The 21,309-nt window shown below is 38.7% G+C and overlaps 1 protein-coding gene across 4 annotated transcripts in view; it reads left to right on the forward strand.

Moving 5' to 3' along the window:
• Positions 1 to 21,309, forward strand: part of LOC149190752 (kinesin-like protein KIN-7C, mitochondrial) — a 397,121-nt gene that overhangs the window by 24,839 nt on the left and 350,973 nt on the right. For all 4 annotated transcript variants that reach the window (XR_016256019.1, XM_089412258.1, XM_089412256.1 and 1 more), the window contains 2 exons: positions 11,825 to 11,914; positions 12,213 to 12,265. Coding sequence is in view for 3 of the 4 variants with exons in the window: in XM_089412258.1 (XP_089268384.1) it covers positions 11,825 to 11,914; positions 12,213 to 12,265 (143 nt within the window). In the remaining variant the exon portion in view is untranslated. The remainder of the gene's footprint in view (positions 1 to 11,824; positions 11,915 to 12,212; positions 12,266 to 21,309) is intronic.

The raw sequence follows: 21,309 nt of genomic DNA on the forward strand, positions 1-21,309 counted from the left end.
AGATAAATGGATTGGAGGAATGGTTCCCGACAGCGATTCGCTATCGGCTGCGATAGCGATATCGTTATCGGCTGAGGAGCGGGGAGCATATATATATGGCTTGGAACAATACGATACGCCGATAGGCGAAATCGCAATCGGCATTTATCAATCGGGCCCATATATATATATATATTGCTTTTAACACATGACTGCCCCCTCCCGACTGCGATATCGCATCGGAGGGGGTCCAAAAGGGAGCTTTTGTATTTGGAGCAAGGCTTTAACACTAAAGGGAGGCTTTGTGAAATCGGAGGGGCCTTTTTAATGTTTTGAAGGGATTCTAAGGCATCAGAAGGGGTCCGATAGCCTAAAAAGATGGGTTTTAATGCTTGGAAGGAGTCCAAAAGCATTTAAGAGGAATTTTATATGTTGTGAGAAGGGTTTTGAGCCTTAAAAAAGGTTAAAACATGGTTAATGATGGTTTTTATACACTTGGAAGGGATTTTATGCATAGGAATGAGTCCTAATGCATTTGGAAAGGGATTTGAGAGGAACAAAGGGGCAAATGAGGGTTCTTGCTAAGTTTCAGATAAACTTAGCAATTCCCAAGCATGCTTATGGTTATTTTTCAACCAGAGGGAGGGGATATGTACATAGGGGAGCTATTTAGTGCTTTTTAGTAAGGGGAGGGGAAATAGATAGGGATTTACATAGTATAGTTAGAAATTAATATGAGAATGATAAGAAAGCGCTAAGTTTAGAGATCTTAGGCTTAAAAGGGGAGATAGAACTTTGTAGAGGACATATGAACACTCCTTGAGTAAAGCAGATCTTTACTAAGGGAAATGATATGAAACATGATGAATTAAAGAGATATCAAGCAGATCTTGACCTCTTTGGGGAAGTTAGTGAATGATTTGGGGAGTAGGACGAAGGGGGAATTAGACATGCCTCGCTTGAGCTGCTCCAAATGGATTTTTGCCTTGCATTTGTGATTTGAATAGATATAACACTTGAAAACATGAAATGGATCACAATTGATCATTCTGCCACCTCAGAACTACCTACCCAGCCTACTTACCTAACATTTTGTCTTCTTTTTGGTTTGGGTGCACTTGAACTGGCAAACCCAGCTTTTTCAACTTTTCTTTTTTCTATCCTCCTATCTAAATCGATCCTTATTTCATACAGGGGCTCAGATTAAGCTGTTGAGCGCCCTTGCTTCTCTACCTATCTACCAATCTGCCAAGATTAAACAGTTTGGACAGATGTTTATTCTCTATATTCTAAAACATGAAATTTAAACCTAGGGAAGCCAAGATTAAGCTGTTTGGCCTTCCCTTAACTGAGAAATCTTTTAAAAATGGAACTTTTGCAGCATGGAAAAGATGAACATTTTTGGCACTTCCACTGTCAATCATGAAATATGAAACCTATTACAATAGGAGGCTAACACTAGGCATTATCAATTTATCACGGTCTTGCGAAATTGCATTAGGTTTTATTAGGATTTTTTAATAATTAAAAATTTCTCGCAGAACGGGAATTTCTAATTAAAATTTATGTAACAAATAAAAAGTGGTCCTATGAAATGTTGTATGGCATGTGAGTACTCGTTTTTCATCCTTAGAGTACCAACATTATCCTAGTACCCACTTTGGGGTGGAAAATATTAATTTTTCCTCATGAAAAATCACTTTTACTCAAAAAGTAAGGAAAAAGATATGAAAAATCAGGATATTAAATAACTGGGAACATGTTGGAAACATGTCTCTAGTCAATTTGAGTCTCTCAACCACTCAAGAGAGAGTTAAGCACGAGTTGGGGAGGTCAAGTTGACTCCCAACAAGCGCGAGTTGAAGGGCTGAGTTGTCACACAAATTAGGGAGTCGAGTGGGCTCATGTTAGAGGCTGAGTTCAATAATGAGTTGGCGGAGATTGAAGTAAGAGAGCTGTGAGTTAAGTGAGAGGTTAACTAGAACATGAGGGGACACCACTCCCTCCCATGCTTATTCAATCCTCCTTCGTACCATACGCATAGTACATACCTCTTGGAGGGCCTATGCACTACCTCTTTTTGCACACTTGCATTCCACTTGGAAAACTTGCATGGCTTGCCTTGGGATCATCATCCTTTCACGGGGATCTTCTCCCCTTCTTCTATAAATTGAAGTGTCCCCCTCTTGTTGAAGTTAGTATTGAAGCTTGGGAGAACTTAGGGAATTGTTGCTATTGTATATTCTATCATTTGTTAGTAAAAGAAGGCTTTGGAGGCTACATGGTGTTGACCTTTGTGTGGTAGCTTGGAGTTCAATTGAGGTAATAATGATTTTAATTATATTGCTTTGAAACTCTTGTTGTAATAGGCCTTTGAAGGGGTGTTGTCACCTTGTAGGAATAAATATCAAAGTCGGCTATTTGTTAGTCTATTTGTTTTCTTACACTTTGAGATTCTAGATTATATGTAGATGTCGGTTGACTCACATATTCTCAAGCCTTCATGTGTAGGGAACACCTATCTATTAACAAGTTTTCTTGGCAAAAAGTTGTGAAGTTTTATAGGTTCCTCAAGCTTTGAAGATTTGGAATCCTCCTCAGTTGGAGTATGCATCTTCAAACACATAAGAAACAAATTCCCACTTAGCACCAAGTGTCTCCAATCACTTTGAAGACCCCAAATCTCTTTTCTCTCTTCTTACACATTCTCTAAATTTTTTTCTCAAAGCTTGTTGGTTCGAATTTGTGGGATTCCATTGTTATATCTAGCATTTCAAGGTCTTAACTAGCTGCTGTTCTAACAGCAACAAATCAGCCAGAAAAACCAATTGAACTTGGATTTTCTTGGGTGTTGTACAGTAGAAACTTTATTTGATTTTTTTAGCATTTTACTTAGATTTTTTTGGGGCATTTGGCACTAACAATTGCGGGTGTTCCAATGCAATTTTGGGAATCTTTCACATTTCATGCTTGCTTGTTTTTATCAGGTCAGCGAAAATATAAGGGGATTTTTTGCCAAATTTTCACTAAATTGGATCATCCAAAGAACTTAAGGAGACCCATAACCATATACTTCGTAAAACATCATAAAAAACTGCTCTTCCCTTTATTCATATGGAATTCCCATCACTGCAAATTCATTGTAATTTCAAGGGAGCTAGGAGAGTCTCTTAGGCATCCAATTCCCCCCTACGCAACAGGGGGGCCTCTTGTGTTTTGTGTCTCATTTTTATGGAGTTATTTATTTGAGATTAAAATTAATCTTGCGCTGCAAAACATTATAGAAGTTTAATTTCATTTTAATAGATTAGATTTCAATTATGCTTTAGATTAGATTTCAGTTTTGCAAAAGTAACGAACCCTTCAAATCCTGATATGCTCTCTGCCGTTGCAAGCTTAGCTTGATCCTCGTGCATGATCAAAGAGGACTTGTTGGTTGGATTAGTTTAATTAGGGAAAACCACTTTTACCATTTATCATAAGATTGGGGGAAAGAAAAGGTTGACTTGCGAAATCAAAGGTGTGGGCCAGTTTCCCCTCTTGTTGGATCTCCTTGCAACTGGTCGACTTGTGAAATCAGGGGAGTACTCATTGAAGTGAAGCTTCCTCCCATTGGATCTCCTTGCGACTTTCTCAAACCCATTTGAAGGATAAGGGTGGAAGATGAAACACACATTAGATTAGATTTATTTTCATTGCAAATCACATAGATCACCACATATGCATAACTTCACATTCACTAATAATTCCAAAGTAAAACTAATCTAATAAAATTTACCAAGAACATTTGCCACAACATTTGCAGCAACATATTTCATTTGGGCCATGATCACATTTGCTAGATTTATTTTCAAGTGACATGAGCATTCTTTTATTGGCACTGGTCTATATTGTTATATCTTTTGTTTACGAGTATTTCATTTATGTGATTTTTATTGCTTAATTTTTCACTTATCATTTTTGTTTACATGTTGTGAATTATATGTTGATGACCAATGTACTTTTGGTAAATTAAATTAACTCAGAGAATATTTCTTGTTAACTATAGATGAGTCAACTTTAGTTGTTTTTAGGGACTACCCCACTTGGCTTCCCTAGGAGTTTAGCCTAGACGGAGGAGTTGGAATTTGAGTGACAACGAATCAACTCGCGACTTGCCCTCAAGGCCACACTTAATGGATTAAAAAGTTTCTTCCACGTAGCCCAAAGGTGTGGATTAGGCAACGGAAATACTAAAGTCCACAAAAATATGTCTTTGTCTCTTAATTCCTTGCCATTTGGAAGGATGATTGTTAAGCAAGCCATCCTCGCAAATTCATGTATTTCTATTTTACATCACTATTTATCCCCCTTAACCCATTACAACCTTCTAAGATGAACATAAATGTTTCACAAGGGCACTAAGTAGGGAGGAGCACTTTCATGCACGAAGCATATTCCCAATCCGTAGGATCACACCTTGCGTTAGAGAAGGATTCACTCAATTCCTTGCCCCCACCCACACGCACCAACTACGAAGAAGATAAATTTACAAACTTAAGAATTCAACACTATTTGTGTCATACCTTTGCTTCATGTATCCCATTAACCCAATCACAAGGAAGAAACATTTTCCACACAAGTGCTCACTATTTGAATTATTAGTGTAATCTGTACTAGTGGCCACAACCAATTCACATGCATAATTACTGTACCTAGGTGTGGTTAAGGTTGACCTTGTCAACTTTGATATGTAGGCTCAATAACCCTCTGGGAGTGCACCCTTTTTACATGCCATAACCCCTCTTGGGCTAATGTCTTGTTTGAGTTGTATATAAATACACAACTCAAGCCTCATTTTCAGATATATTTTTAAATCATTGAGCATAAGCTTTCTAATACTAATGTTTTAAGCCTATGAGCATGACATCTTTGGTGTTCTCTAGTGGTTGGCTTTCATAGACACTAAATAGAGACAAATCACCATATACTACAATTTGATAGGATTTGCTATGTGTGCCACCTTTAGGAGTTAAAAACATAGATGCACTTCATTTTTCGGTGTCCTCTATATATAATATGAGGTCATAAGATACTATCATTACCTCTCTAGGGACTCTATGGGCTCCCTCTTTACTTTATTTTGGTACCAAGACTAGAGATGCTTCGCCCTCTCATTAGGGATATTTTTAGCCACAAATATTAGGTCCTGCGCACCATGCTCTGCCCTCCCCACCATGCCTCCCCCTCTAGGAGATCACACAATATTATTGAAACTAGCTTGCTTGTGCCCATCCATACATTAGGTCACACGTTCTCAGAGCACTCGAGAGATCAACTGCAAATGGATCTAGTGTAGAGCTCCTCCTTCCCGTTAAATTGCCTCCTAGGTCTAGAGGAGAAACTAGGGATCCATGTGGAGTTTCCTTCTTTCAACCTTGGATGTTAGGAGTATCCCTTGCTTGTACATCCCCTTCCCCCCCAGTTCATGTAGCTGGGTTCCACGATAGTTCTAGAAGATTCTGATAGTGAGCCAATGCCCAGTTCAAGTCCTTGCCCTTGGCCATTAGACTCAGGAGATATTGACAACATTAGCCTCATTGTTTGATCTTTCTCTCTCACACACCCTCTCTTGGTAGGTTCTTGAGTTGGGTTGTTCGCCTTTCCAATCTTGGACAAACTCACTTAGTGTTTTGTATTAATGTACCTTTGTAATGGCTTAATACATCTGTTCTAATGTTATACTCATATAGGTTTCTTTCTTTGTATATATTTGATATTTTATAGGAGTTGTGTTGGTGCTCCCACATTGTATTCATACTAGTTGTACTTAAATTATTTTATCTTATCATGTATAACACATTCATGTTTGGGCATCTTTCTCTCTAGTGTACCACTTTAGTGTTGTTTGTTTCTCTTTTTACCAGAGCTAATATGTACATGTTCCATACAAGTGCTTCTTGTTGGAATTATTAGTGTAATATGTACATGTGGCCATGACCAATAAATATGTATCATTGGTGCACTTGTAATCATAACTAATGGCATACTTTATTATTTTACTGTATTACTAGGTGTGTTTAAGGCCAACTTAGTCAACTTTGATATGTAGGATCGGGGAGTGCGCCATACCTTTGTGGGCCCATAACCGCTCTTGTGCTAATGTCTTGTTTGAGTTGTATATAAATAGTAAATACACAACTCAAACCTCATTTGTAAATGATTTTTTTAGCTCATTGAGCTAAGCCTCTCTAATACAAGTGTTTTAATACTATGAGCACCACAACTTTGGTGTTCTCTAGTGGTTGGTAGATATTCTCTTCTCTATGTATTTGTGCATCTCATGTATGGTGCACTCATGTTTGGGCATCTTTCTCTCTCTATCACATTTTTGGTTCAACTTTAGTGTTATTGTTTTTCTCTTTATACTAGAGGTTTTTGAATTGGTGTTTTGATTCCATTCTACCATAGTGGTAGAGTTTGATCATAAGTAAGGTTCTTGTACATAAAGTTGGCTATTTTATGGAATATGTTGAATCTTTCATATGGTATGATACCATAATGCAATTTTCCTTTGTTGCAAAAACACGATGATGATTGGATGCCTTTTTCTCAAGGGGATAAATTTTTAACACAATATCGGGATTGTGTATCATTTGAAGGCCTAAAAGAAAAATATTCTTTGTTCCCTAGTGTTTGGTATGTTCAAAATCTAGATACATTGTAGAATGTATATGACTGAGGAGGCCATAACATGATATAAAGAATAATATTGTTGATAAATAAGATACATGGGAGCTTTGATAGTTATTATTACTTATATGGTGGAATTGCAGTGGTAATTGGAATCTCCTAATTCATCTTTCATATATAGGACAAAGTCACAAAGCCAAGCCATTGATGTTGCTACAGATCCATTCCGGTACTACTCACTTAGTGTGTACAAGTGCTTCTCAACACCTTTGTGTTCCACAAAGGTGTTGTGGGCATCGTATCAACTCATTACCTTTGTATTCCACAAAGGTGTTGTGGGCATCATATCAACTCATTGCTACAATGGGGATTAGGTACCAATGTCCATGTTGTGATATCGACTTGCAAATCCATTCCAATAGTGGAGGGACTACTCACTTGGTGCTTATGAGTGCTTCTCAACACCTTTGTATTGTGCCAAGGCATCATGGATATTGACTCAACTCATTGCTTTAATGAGTATCAGGTTTCAACATCTATGTTGTGATATTCTAGTGCTTCTCTTTACACACAGTTGGAGCAATATCTAAATTATAATTACTAATAATTAATGTGATAAAGTTATAAAAAATTGCTCATGTTCTCCCACACTTGAGTAATTTCCATTTTTTTTGTAACTAGAGGAATTGACGATTGGGTTGGTTTCAGAGTTGCGTGACGCGGGGTGAATTCCGACTACTACCACTATAACCTCTAGGTGCCTATGTATGCCCTTTCTGAAGAAACAAGTAAATCGGGGGGATTTGAACCTCAAACTCTTGGCACATAGCACTTATTATGACAACAATCACCAATTGAGTTTCCCCTCGAGGGCTCGAGTAATTGCCATTATTACAATTAGTACTTTTAAATGTTTTAACTTTTTAGTATTGATCTTTAATAATTAGTAATTAATGATAATGAAATCATTAATAAGTTATTATCATTAATAAAATATTAATAATGATGTTATAATTAGTAATATTAATAATCAATTTGTATCTATGAGATCTATACCTCTATATTAGCATTGTATCAGATTGGTTTAGATGCATATTCTTATGATATCATATCTATATAATTGTCCTAATTTGAGTTTGGTAGTTATGGCTGCCATTGATTACTATAAATTTGGTTATTAGGAAAGGATGACATTCAACCGAGTTCTTATTTGTCCTCTTCAATTCAGAAAAACATCCCACCCCTAGGTCAAGAGGTCAGATTCTAGGAGGTAGCTACATGGGTCCATGTAAATACCCCATTCACCCATCTCCTACATACCATTCATAATTCATTGGAAAGTGTGTACCCTTTTAGATCATCATAATTTGGGGACAATTTCCACTAAGTAGGGAGGAAATGATGGGCACATGTTGTGAATGTTATATTGCATCTCCCGTCAGTCCATGTTTGACTTGGTTAGTGATTTTATACACATATTATTGACAGCCATAGTTTTGTAAAGCGACTTCTATGTAATTCTACCCCTTTTAAAGACATGATGTTGAATGTAAAGCATTTATTTCTATCTTATTGTGTTGCTATCTGTCACTCACGTGTTCTCATCATTGAGGTTGTGGAGTATATCATGACTCAAATAACAACAATGTTGTAGTGATATCCCTACTAGAAGAGTGAATTTTTTCATGGAGGAATATGTGTAGGCATCAAGAACATTAAAATTTTAAATATGTATCCCACAAATTGCATTGAAAAAAGTTTCACATATTTGTGAATTTTCAATGTTTCATTAATTCAGATTGTCCACATTACAACATATCAACTTGTGAATTTTCTTAATTCCCTAGAAAATCTAATGTGTCCTAGAGACAACTTTTCCTTGTTAAATTTAAATTTCTAACGCTAGTGCCTAGTTTATTATTTCCTAGCAAATTAGATCTATTGAATAAAAACACAACTAGAGATTTAACATAAACATTCAACAAAATCTACTCAAATCAATCAATCTCAATCACAATAAACACACATTTTTTTGCCCAATCAAATCAATTCTTCATTATATCTTCCAAACCTACTTGGGCTCTCTTACTGGGAAAGTGGCCCTCTAAGGAAATTACACGTAAAACAATAAACCTGGAGTTATCCAACTGATCATGCCCTAGATCTGCCCTTGGATCTTCCTCAGTTGATCTGGATTTATCTCCCTTGTTGCTCCTCGCACCTCCTTGGACCCAACACTTGAATGGAAGTCCACCAAGTCACTGAGATGTCCTTCTTTCAATGTCTTGTGCTCATTATGAGTTTTTTTAATGGAATGGATAACAACTTTATATTATAAGCAAAATCTAGTTTCGAGGCCAAAACCTTTACAAAATTCCAATTGTTTTGATCTTGCACTGAAGCATACATGTCTAAAAATTATCATTTCTATAACTATGGCCTCTTTTGCCTACTATCCTATACAGATTTCTACCATATACCTTAAAATAAACTCCTAACAAGAGCGTAAACTTGCAATACATCAACAAAAAACAGAGCAGTTCAAATTATCTGAGAACTGAAAGTCCAGCTTCAGGAGCTTCTTTCAGCTGTTTGGCAACATTGTCCTTAATCTGCATTTCTTGTTCCGCACGCTTCTTGTCTTCTTCCTTGGTGGTTCCTTGCTGGTGTTCAAGTCTCCCTGATAGATTTTTGCCCCCCTGCTGAAGTCTTCCTTTGTCTTTTTCAGCCTAATGTCTAGGACAACCAATTCAAACTCCATGATTACTTGCATTCTCTCAAATTTCCATTGCAGCAGTTCATATTTTTTATCCAGCAGTGCCAAATGTGCCCTCCTTTCCTTATCTTCCATTTCATTCCGATGCCGCATGACGTCCAACATGTTCTCCACAGCCTCAGACAATCTTTTCAGCAATTTATTCATCCTCTCCTACTTCTGCTCAAGGGATTTTAGGTCACTTTCCAACATTATAGCTCTTCAGAGCAACACAACACCTCGGATAATGCCTATTGTATCAGGATGCCCCGTATTTTTGCTTGACACTTGCAGTATGAGAACTAAGGCACTCCTTTTATTATCGACGCCACGATATGTGATACAACTCCTTCCCTGAATTCACCATTCGAGGACATTAATTTCCATATCTTCTAAATCCATGGCTCCAACGTTGCAGTTCTCCTGTATTAAATCATTTGGGCAGTGGCCTATATGGGGAGTTTGTGCATTTAAATCGTCACTGAAATGTTTTGCTTGCCTCTTCAGGGCTTCAAGTAACATTGCTTGTATCCACCACGCATCACCTTGCTGACGTTCTTCCAGCCGCCACTTATCTTTCTAAGTTTTGCCAAGTTTTAGCCAAGTGTGAGTGTCATCAAAAGGGGGGTACTCCACCATCAATCCCCGTCAACATGTGGTGTAATTGGGCCGCCAATACGCCCTCCATTTTAACGAGCAAATAAACTTTGCAAAGAAACTTAAATGCTAGTATATACTACTGATCTGCCATTCAATTATCCTTTGACTTAATCCACTGCTGTGGACATCATTTTGCTCATACTTATTGACGAGAGAATTTTCCCCAAAAATCATGGGAAAGATAAGTAATATATGGAGCTTTGATCTTGCTCCATTCTTCCCTAATCCAAGGTTGCTCTTTTATTTGCTAGTGCATCAGCCACGTTGTTCAAATGCCGATACACGTGGTAAAATTCAATTTCCTTGAAATGCTGAATTTGCAATATTATCCTTTGCAGAATGGGGGAGAGGGCAATGGCAAGATTTTCCTTGGCTTGCCTTCCCTGTCTAATCACTATCATTGAGCCACAAAAGACCATTAGCTTGTGGATTCTTCTTGCTATAGCTATTTCAGATTTCTAGACCTTGCCATAAGGCGAAGTATTCTGCTTGATTGTTGGTTGAAGTACCCAGTCCCCACGCAAATTGTAACTCTTTTTGGCTCCTGCCAACACGGGCCTAGCCTTCTTTTTATAAGCTTGAGTTGAGTCGCAAAAGACCATTAGTTTGTGGATTCTTCTCGCTATAGCTATTTCAGAATTCTAGACCTTGCCATAAGGCCAAGTATTCTGCTTGATTGTTGGTTGAAGTACCCAGTCCCCACGCAAATTGTAACTCTTTTTGGCTCCTGCCAACCCGGGCCTAGCCTTCTTTTTATAAGCTTGAGTTATGACCAAATCCACAACCCTATTCTCCAAAGTGATTGACTGTTGAGATTAGATCTCAACATCACTTGACATCGATTATTGAAATTCATGTAATTCACTAATGCAAATAAGCTCTGCATTAGATTAGATTACCTCACTTGTGTCTTTTCAAAATAATTACTTTAATCACTAAAGTAATTGCTAAGGTTCAGGATCTATTGGGTGACTTCCACATGCCTGTACAAAAGTACGTCACTGAGCTACAAACATCAACATTCCTCAACTCTTTTACTTAAGTATGTGCACATCCTTAGTTTCCATATTGTTGCAAGTCCTAATTTATGTTTATTGTTCACTTTGCTTGAATGTACAAAAGGGGAAAGGAGAAAGAGATCAACTAGCAATTAACTTGCATTAACATGTGAATAAGTACTACCAATGAGAAGGTGACCAACCTATGAGTTCAATAGATTAAACTTGAGTTGGTGCTCAAAGATACTTGAGTATTTCCATTCCAAGAAGTCCTAGGAGTAAACCATTTTATTATAATGCTTAACTTCAGTTGATAGGTTTAAGAATCCTCAATCGATTATTCATGTGACCATGTTTATATAGTGTCACGATTTCTAACCTTCACTTGAGTAATAATAATAAATCGACATGAAGAAGATCACCATTTGTTATATCTAAAAATTATAGATTTTAACAATAAACAACCCTCTTTGAATGAAATCCTAATTCTTGAGATTGTCATGGCAATCCCAATATGTGGAAACATGGACATGGAGTAAATAGATATAGAACATTTCTTTTAACAATTTTTTTTGGAAATCTAACAGGGGAAGTTTGGATGCTTATGGTGAATAATGTTTCTTATGGCTGTTAGTGTAACTGCCACTGTTGTATTCAAGATTGGTCGGTGTTCATATCTTAAGTTTGAAATTTGAATAAATATAATCTGTGTTCCTCATAGCATACTTGGATTTATCATTATGTGTACTTGGACTTGTAGATAGAGTTTTTGGACCTGCAACAACTACTCGAGGGGTCTATGATGTAGCTGCTCGCCATGTCGTTAGAGGGGCCATGGAAGGTGTCAATGGTAAGTTAAATCTTAGAATCTATTATTGAAATGGTTTTTGTAATCTTTTGTACCTATTTTTGTTTAAGCGAATGAAGCTTCTTGGGAAATTTTGCATGAAATCTACAATTCTTTCTCCATGTTCACAAATTAAGCAATTTTGACTTTAGAATATATTCGATCTCTTTTACCAATATATGGATTTTCCTATGCACATTTTTTGTAATGTTAGAAAAACTGAGAATTTTTAATGCAACTTATTGCGTGTTAAGCTCATTATTCTGTGTCACTAACATTTGAATATAAATTGATATTGCAGGGACCGTGTTTGCATATGGTGTTACTAGTAGTGGCAAAACACACACCATGCATGTGAGCTTTCCATCTCCTTTGATTTCCCCTTTGAATGCCAAATTTGTTTAGTTTTCTCTTCTTTTTATTTATCTGATTTTGCATTTGTGATACTTACTCAAGAGGAAAGGCGTAAGTATACAATATTTTTAAATATATAAAGGAGTTTAATAGTGGCTCGTATGACTCTCAGATTCATAGCCTGGTGGTCTAGTTTTAGCGGTTGGGTGATTTGAGTTTCATGTGGGAGGTCTTGAGATCAATTCCTTGGATTCACTAGCTTTGTTGTGTGCCTGGCTTAATGTCCATACTGAGTGAGGCACTGGAATCAACCCGACAGTTTTAAATGTGGGGAAGTGCCTAGAGGTTTCCCTGTGAGGTTTTCCTTGGAAAAAAAGACTCTCAATTCATAATAACAAGCACCGGTACCCTTATAGAATTCCTATATTTAAAATTCACAGTTGTTTTTACTTTGCCTTAAAACTAAAATTGGATTTATATGTACAAGTTAGAGTGTTATCAAGATGTATATGTAGTTGGAAGTTTATTCAATGCATTATCTTAGGACGAAGGTATAAATGATTATGTAAATTCATTTGTCCTCAACTTGTACCATATGAATATATAAATCCCCCTTTTCCTCAACTTTTACTTGCGATCAATATTCAAAAGCATATTGTTATCCATATTTGAGTTACCTGGTCTGTCCGTGTTCACAATTGACAACAACAAAAATTGGAAAAAAATTAATACCAAAAAATTTGATTCAATTTGTCATCAAGTTTGATAAAAATAAGGGAAGATGAGATAATTTTATTGATGTCCATAAATGATCAACAAAGTGCTTAATGGGACTAGGAAGTACAATTTGGTGATAATAAACTATAGCAGTTCAAAAGGATACTCTGAAAGGATCAGAGAGAGAGAGAGAGCGTATATGTTAATTTTAGTTCAATCTTCACAGTTAGCTCAATATTTTTTCCAAATTAGCAATCACATCAGCATTAAAGTAAACTGCAGATAGAACATAAAGATAAATCGCAGAAGACAAGCCAAGACAAGAGGACACAAGATGTGGCGCTAGCCAGGGACAAACCCCAATGTGGAGAAACCCTTGATCAATTCTTCTTATATGTTCTTCAATAGTTCAACAGAGAGAGAGAGAGAGAGAGATAGTACGTTTACAACAGAAGTCAACACTGTGACTTATCTAGATAAGAGTATAGATCATCTCTAAGAAGATGATACATGAGATCAGTTGAAGACATGTTGCTTCAACTGATTCTCCAAGGTGACTCCTTCACCTATTGTTGTGCTGCATTTCGTCATCATGCTGCACCTCACCGCGCTGCACCATGCTGCACCCATCATCACTATGCTGCATCTCATCACGCTTCATTAATCATGACTGTACCCATCACTATACTGCATTATGTTCCATTGCTACACCATGTTGCTGTATTGCCCTATGCTTTGGCTGCACCTTGCTTGCTTGTTGTCTCTTGCTTTCTTGTTGTCTCTAGCATGCTTGTTGTCCTTAGCATGCTTGCTGTTGCATGCTAGCTGTCCCTTGCATGCTAGCTGTAACATTGCATGCTTGGTGTATTTGCTACTAAGTACCATACAACTGTCCCAATGTTAGTTAGCTGTCCCTTGCATGTTGCTCTCCTTCGGAAATAGATACTCCGACTGTTCTCGGTAGTTCCCGGCAGTTCTCGGGAGCTCCGACAGTTCTCAACAGTTTCGACAGTTCTCAACAGTTTCGGCAGTTCCGACAGTTCTCGGTAGTTCCGGCAGTTCCCGACAGTTCCGACAGTTCTTGACAGTTCCGACAGTTCCTAGTAGTTCTGGTAGTTCCTGGCAGTTCTCGGTAGTTCCAGAAGTTCCCAACAGTTTCGGCAATCCCGGCAGTTCCTAGCAGTTCCGACAGTGAAACTTCTGCCCTCTAGATTAGGGTAGCGTTATTCCTTAGGATCTCTCCTCCTACTAAAACCCAAAGACAAGTAGAGAGGAAGAGATCCCAAGTGTGTTGAAAATGACTTGAAGGCCACCTCTATTTATAGTAAAACGTTAAGCACAAGTGGGGTTTATTTGGTTGCTGTCCGACCTTGACGAATTGTCCCATAACACAAATAAATTCATATCTCCATGAATACTTATTGAAATCGGATGATCTTTAGATCAATACTACACCTCTCGATGAGAGAGATCCAAGAAAAATATTAGCTTCCATTAATAAGATGACCCACATGGAGTTTGGCTCTAGTTGCCAATTTTAACAGTATATAATTAGGAATAGAGGAAAAAGTAGAGAATGGGGAAGAAGAAGTATCTGCTGCTGCATCAATCACTGGGAAGGCATTGATACAATGCCTATTGATGTTGGTAGGAGAGTGTCTATGGCTGAGAGAGCATTTTTGGGTGACCCTAAGGAAAAGCTAAAAAACTAGTAGAGATTCCGCAGATACTTGAGGTTGATGGGAAGAATCTAGTAATATGAATTTGGGTGTTTGGATTGAACCATAGAGAAGGCCCCTATTAAAAGAGATACTCCTTTGTGTTCGTGAAGATGGGTTTTCTGGTCCCTTGATGTGGGGATGTGTTAATATTGTTTTGCTACTTTTGTAAATCTAGGTGTTAGGGACTTAGTAGATGCAAAAATTATTTTTAGTTACCAGGGTTGGAGAGTAGGCAAAGTTCCATTTTTAGACATCTTCAATACTGCATTGTTGACATCACATCTAGTTCAATTCATGCATCAGGGGTTTGACTTCTATTTTTGTAATGTTTTAGGTGCAAACAAACTTCTTTAGGATGCGAAAGCTTTTTCCTTTTTTTCCTACAAAATATTGTTTTGAGGAATGTGATTTTCAGGAGAAAGGATTTAGGGAAAAGCATGTCTATCCTTGGCATGCAAGAGAGGTTGCTTGGTCAGCAAGCAAGGTTGGTGAACTTGTAGATTTATGGGCATTTTTTGCATGGATTTGTGGATTGTTTCAGGAAAGGAGGAACACTCAATGGAAGGACACATTAGTAGATTTGTTCTTGTTTTCATATCTTCTATTTTTAGGTTGATATGAGCATCTCTGCTTATGCTTTTGTTGGTAGTTTTCAGAGATTGATTAGGGTATATATTTAACACAGTTTCCAAGGCAGATTTGTGCCATTTTCAGCCTTGAATCAGCACTGTTGACAGAGTTATTTTGTGGGAAGTGTTACTGCTCAATCTAGCAAGGGTCTAAGGAGGGGTTCCGAAGGGGCAACTACTAGACCAAGTGGCAAAAATGGGACAAGGACCCATTGTCACCTTAGTTGATGTCCCTTGCTCTTTACAGACTTTCACCGATGGGAGGAGTCCCAGTATGGTGGAAGTCATTAGAATGATGAGGTCAATAACAATGTACAATGTGACTTCCAAAGCCCATTCAAAGGAGAGGCTTAGATAATAGGTTGCTTGCTTTAGAAACAAAGGAAGGGTTCTCTAAGAAAGGCTGGAGGGAAGGAGTCCTAGACCTAGGTGAAAATATATTCAGTAGAATAATTATGCCTAGATCAAGGTTTCTTAGGAAGGAAGGAGGGCCTATCTTAAGGTTTTGTGAAATACAAATCATACAAAGGCTAGGACCACAAGAGAGACCTAGGGGATCCAAGCAAAACCTAGGGTTTGGGATACTTATTTGACAAAATGACTAGATCAAGCAAGGATGATAGGAAGGGTCAATGAGAGATAAACTTCCTTTGAGTTTTAAAGCGTAAACGACCCTTGAAAAGCCACTACCCAAGAAGGAGCCTAGAGGAATTTGAGGGCTTATAGGAGATTCACCAGCGCAATTGCTTGCCAATTTGTACCCCAAGGAGATGTCTCTAATGAAATTTGTACAAGGCCCTAGTCAACATTCTAGGGTTAGGGCAGAAAGAGGGAAAAAGGCGAAAAAAGATTTTATGATGATCACACCAGGATTTAAGACCAGTGCTTGGCTATTGGGGAGAATGGAGTCAAAGTGATTTTGAGTTAGGATTTTGTCCTCTCAAGGAGTCCTTGTGCAACTTTGCTGGCCCTAGAGAAGCAACAACTAGGTCACAAAGGAGTTTATACTTCGATGTGCAAGTTAAATGGAGTTTCAAGGTCAAAGTTTTATAACCTACCCCTAGGAACATTCAATCTCCTTGCTAAGATGAATAACATACACAACGAGCCAAGATTACATGTGTTCATGCATTTCGCATCAATAATTAGTGCAAAAAAATAATCCAAGCATAGCATTCCATACATTAGACAAATTACATGAAAAATTTTGCATAAGAAAGGCACTTACATGACAAGAAGATTATATCCATCCATTAGACTTGCAAGAATGAAGCTCCAAGACAAGTAACAAATATCCAAACATTAAAATTCATTAATTAATCTCCAATTCATCCACCAAATTGTAGGTTTGAGTTCTTTTCTTCAAAGAGATACAAATCCAAGTGATGATGAGGAATGAAATGAACCTCTCATCAATTTATATGATCCCCTAAGGGATTCAAATTGCTTAACTAGGCCTAATGATGCCCCTAATAATAAAATAATGTAAAAATAACAACCTTTTGGTGACAAGCCCACCAAATAGCTCCATAATATGAAAAATAAGCCTCTCAAGAGGGCCAAAATGATAGACAAGTAGCTAGGAGGGTCGTTGGGAGGCCAAATGGAGTCCAACATGTGCCAAAATGAATAAAAGGGCTCCAAAAATAGTGATGAAGGGGATGGCCCCTTGATCTCCAAGCAAATGACCTGTGGTGCCCCTAAGTGGTTGTGGGGGCACAAAATCATCCTCATGGGTCTCCAATTGAATCAAACAAGCATGTATCCCATTTGCAAGGGCTGGAACAATGATGCAAGCCCTCCCTTTGTCTCCCATGGTGAGACAAAACCCCATCTAGGCCCTGGATCAACTGCCAAGTGTGTGGTGCAAGTGTGTAGCTGGCTAGGCAAGGTGGTCCAGGTGCATCATCATCATCAAATAAGTGGAACACAAGCGAGCAATGAGTGGTGCTGAAGGATCCCATGGCATGGCTATCTGCTCTTTGCTATAGTGGAGGCCCATGGCTCTCAACGCACACCCTATAAATGCCAATATGACCCTCTGGAGGGCTTGGACCTCGTATAGGGAGACCAAACCCCAAGATGAAGACCCACTTGCAATCTTGCATAAGATCCAATGCGTCTCCTCACCTTCCAGTACAACAAATCATTAATGTAATTGAGAAAATGAGCTTACAAGTCATCGAACCAAGTGGGCATCTTCATAATGGCATGCCCTTCCATAATGGGCTTTAGAGTGTACAGGTGTTTCCAAGTTCAAGAAGGAGTTTAATCAAGGACCCTATTAAGTGGTTTCAACCTCTAAGGCAGTGACAAGCCTATGGTACATCCGACATATGGTTGGTGCCATGTCATATAATGATGGAACAGAGTGGGGCATCGGGGAAGGCTCCAAGCCACATGCCATGGTACAAGGGTAGCTATGATGAGGGAAGCCCACACTTGGGTGTATAGATGTAGGAGGGAGCAATCATGGTACATGAGTTACCCCGACCTTTGTTTTTCCACCCTTCTTCATATTCCTTTTGCCTTTTATTGGTTTTTCCTTCATAACTGCTCGGGGCTCTAGGGAATGAGAGCATGATGTGTAAGATATAGTAGTGATTACCCCCTTAAGGTTGGGCAGTTCATCGCTCACCAGGGGTTGGGACAATCATGGGTTCCTTAATGATGTAGGGGGCCAATATGAGGGGCCCTAGGAACTAGGGTGATGGCCATGATGATAGGGGTAGAGCTCATGTTGGTTTTTTTCCACGTGCTAAATTTGTATGTCTCGACCATCTTTTGCATTTTATGGTACATTTCCTATTGAGAGTGGCCAAATGTTAAATTTCGACAACTAGGTCCAAACTCCATGTTCTGATGCTCAGATTAAGAGGCTAATATTTTTGTTGGATTCCTCTTTCTGAGAGGTGTAAAATCCATATAAAAATAGTCTTAATCTGATGAGCAGAACTTATATTTTGAATTTATTATTCTTAATAAATTATATGTGCAAAGGTCAGCCAGTTTTGTAATGTAGGCTCACATGCCCAACAGATGTGTCACACACGCTCATTGATGGATATATATATATTATATACAGGAAAAGTTGGAGAGAATTTGATCACACAAACAACTCACATCTTCCTCTCTCATCCTAAAAGTACGAGCTACCTGAAGGACGAATTTCAGCCACACGTGGGAAGGACGAAGAGGATTTTTCTGCTGCTAGGGTTTCGCAGAAGTTTGACCAGCGTTGACTTTGGTCAACGCTTGGTCCAAACAAGCTGAAAACTTGTGGGAGGTTCGATTTTTGAAGGCCATACTACCTGGCACAAAAATTGAGGTCAAAGGGTTGACCGTTTTGCTGCTGCGTTGACTTTTAGCTTGCTGCCCCTGCGTTGACTTTTCAGGACAGCGTTGACTTTTGTAGAACTGACTTGGGTTGACTCATCTACTGGTTGGAGGGTTGTTGTGACACATGCTGGGCTGGCTGACCAAAGGAGACTTTGCTGGTTGAAGCATCCTGTTGACCGTCGAAACAAACACATACATTTTTCTTGTTTCTGATTTGTCTTCTGTAAGATCTGCTTATATGTTCTATCTGCATTTTGCTTATCTACTTGTATGATTGCTGTGAGAAAAGTGAAATTGCTCTTAGCATAGAACATCTACAAAACTTAACATGGTATCAGAGCTGAGGTGAAGACAAACTCTATCTATAGCAATCATCATCGAAGGAAATGGATTCCTCTAAGCTTGAATTCAGGGAGAATGACAAGCTGACTGGAAGTGATGACTTCCATGCCTGGAAGATGTTATTAGATCTCAAATTAGAAAATCATGATCTCCTAGATCATGTGACAGGGAAGATTCAAGAACCTCCATCAAATGCCTCTGCTGCTGTTAAACACAAGTATAAGAAGGGAGAAATCAGAGCAAAACTGCTGATCAGGGAATCCATAAATAAGAGTCTGGTTGCCTACATATCTGAACTAGGCACATCCAAGGAGATGTATGACAAACTGATACTTATGTTCCGAGTAAACAATGTGAACCAAGTGCTATTCCTCAAGAACAAGTTGAAGAATATGAAGAAGGGCCGAGACGAGTCTATTCAAACTTTCTTTATGAAGTTGACCGAAATCAGGAACAATCTGCTAGCTATTGGGGAGACAATAACTGATCGTGAGATGGTTCTCACCGCACTTGGAGGACTTCCATATGAATGGCAAGTATTCACATCTACCATTCTCAACAATAATACCATCCCTAACTTTGATGAGCTTCTGTCTAGATGTATGCAAGAAGAAACAAGGATGAAGGAATTTGATAATGAAAGAAATGCTGCCCATGTTGCTCATTCCCGAAAGAAGAACTCCGGTGGTTCCAAGGACAAAGGAAGGACTAAGACTCAAAAGAAGAAGGGTAAATGTTTCACCTGCCATAGGACTGGACACTATGCTAGAGAATGCCCCTTCCAGAAGAATTCTCCCGATAGTGACGACAACAACAACAACCGAAGGAATGGGAATCAAAGAAATGACAAATCCAAAGGAAAGAGGAAGGCTCACTTTGAAGGAAACCATCCACCTTCTAAAAGGACCAGAAATACCAGGTATGAGGAGTCTAATGTTGTTGATAAAAGAAATGAGTATATTCTAATATCTGCTCTCTCAGCTGCATCTCCGCCCGACACTATGGATGTCTGGCTAATCGATAGTGGTGCCTCAAGACACATCACCGGATTCAAGGAAGCACTTTCTGACATGGTTGAAAGGGATACTAATCTAGAAATTACCCTTGGGGATAATGCCACTTATCCTGTGAAAGGGACCGGGACTGTGACCCTCCACTTGTCTCAAGGACAAGTCCTCCATCTACAAGATGTACTCTATGTACCCAAATTGAAGAAGAACCTTGTGTCTGTATCTGCCATGGAAGACAAAGGATTCAATGTAACTTTCTCTGATGGAAAGGTACTCATGTGGAAGAAGAGCTTCAAGGAAGCTATCTCAATTGGTTTTAGAGTTGGTACACTCTACCAGGTTGGAGGGAGTTCGTTGGGAGCTATGACTTGTGATACTATCTGTCAAACCGAACTATGGCACCGAAGATTTGGACACCTTCATTACAACGCTCTTCTCGAAGCAAGGAAGGTGGTGACAGGGATGCCTGATTTTGGAAATAATCATAAAGGTGTATGTAAGGGCTGTGCTGAAGGAAAACATACAAGGGGACCTTTCCCCTCAAGTGTCACAAAGACATCTGAGATATTGCAACTGGTCCATTCTGATCTTTCCGGTATGTTGCCTGTAACATCCCTGGGGGGATGTTCTTACTATATGACATTTACTGATGACTTCTCTCGCAAAACCTGGATATACTTCTTGAAGAAGAAGGATGAGGCTTTCATGTGGTTCCGTACCTTCAAAGCCTTGGTGGAAAATATGACCGGAAAGAAGATCAAGATTTTGAGGACTGACAATGGCACTAAATATGAGTCAAATGAGTTCAAAGACTTTTGCAGAGAAGCTGGCATTAAGAGGGAGACTACCACTGCATATACTCCTGAGCAGAATGGTGTTGCTGAACGCAAGAATAGGACTATTGTGGAAGCTGCCCGTGCCATGCTATGTGACCAGGGTCTTCCAAAGTTTCTGTGGGGAGAAGCTGCAAATACTGCTGTGTACATTCAAAACCGATGCCCTCATTCCGCTTTGGACTCCAAAACTCCCGAAGAGGTTTTCTCTGGTAAGAAACCTGATGTCTCACATTTTAGAATTTTTGGATGTCCTGTCTATTTTCATGTGCCGAAAGAAAAGAGAAGTAAGCTGGACGCTACTGGGAAGAAAGGAATGTTTGTGGGCTACAGTGAGACTTCTAAGGCATATAGAGTCTATGTACCTGGTCAAAGGGAAGTAGAGATAAGCCATGATGTCACTTTTGACGAAGATGCTTCCCTGAAGAAAGTAGTAGATCTTCCTAGATCTGA

This window comes from Pinus tabuliformis, chromosome 3_1 (genome assembly GCF_031772625.1).
Source record: "Pinus tabuliformis cultivar Carrire ecotype Pingquan chromosome 3_1, CPIR1, whole genome shotgun sequence".
NCBI classification, from domain to species: Eukaryota; Viridiplantae; Streptophyta; class Pinopsida; order Pinales; family Pinaceae; genus Pinus; species Pinus tabuliformis.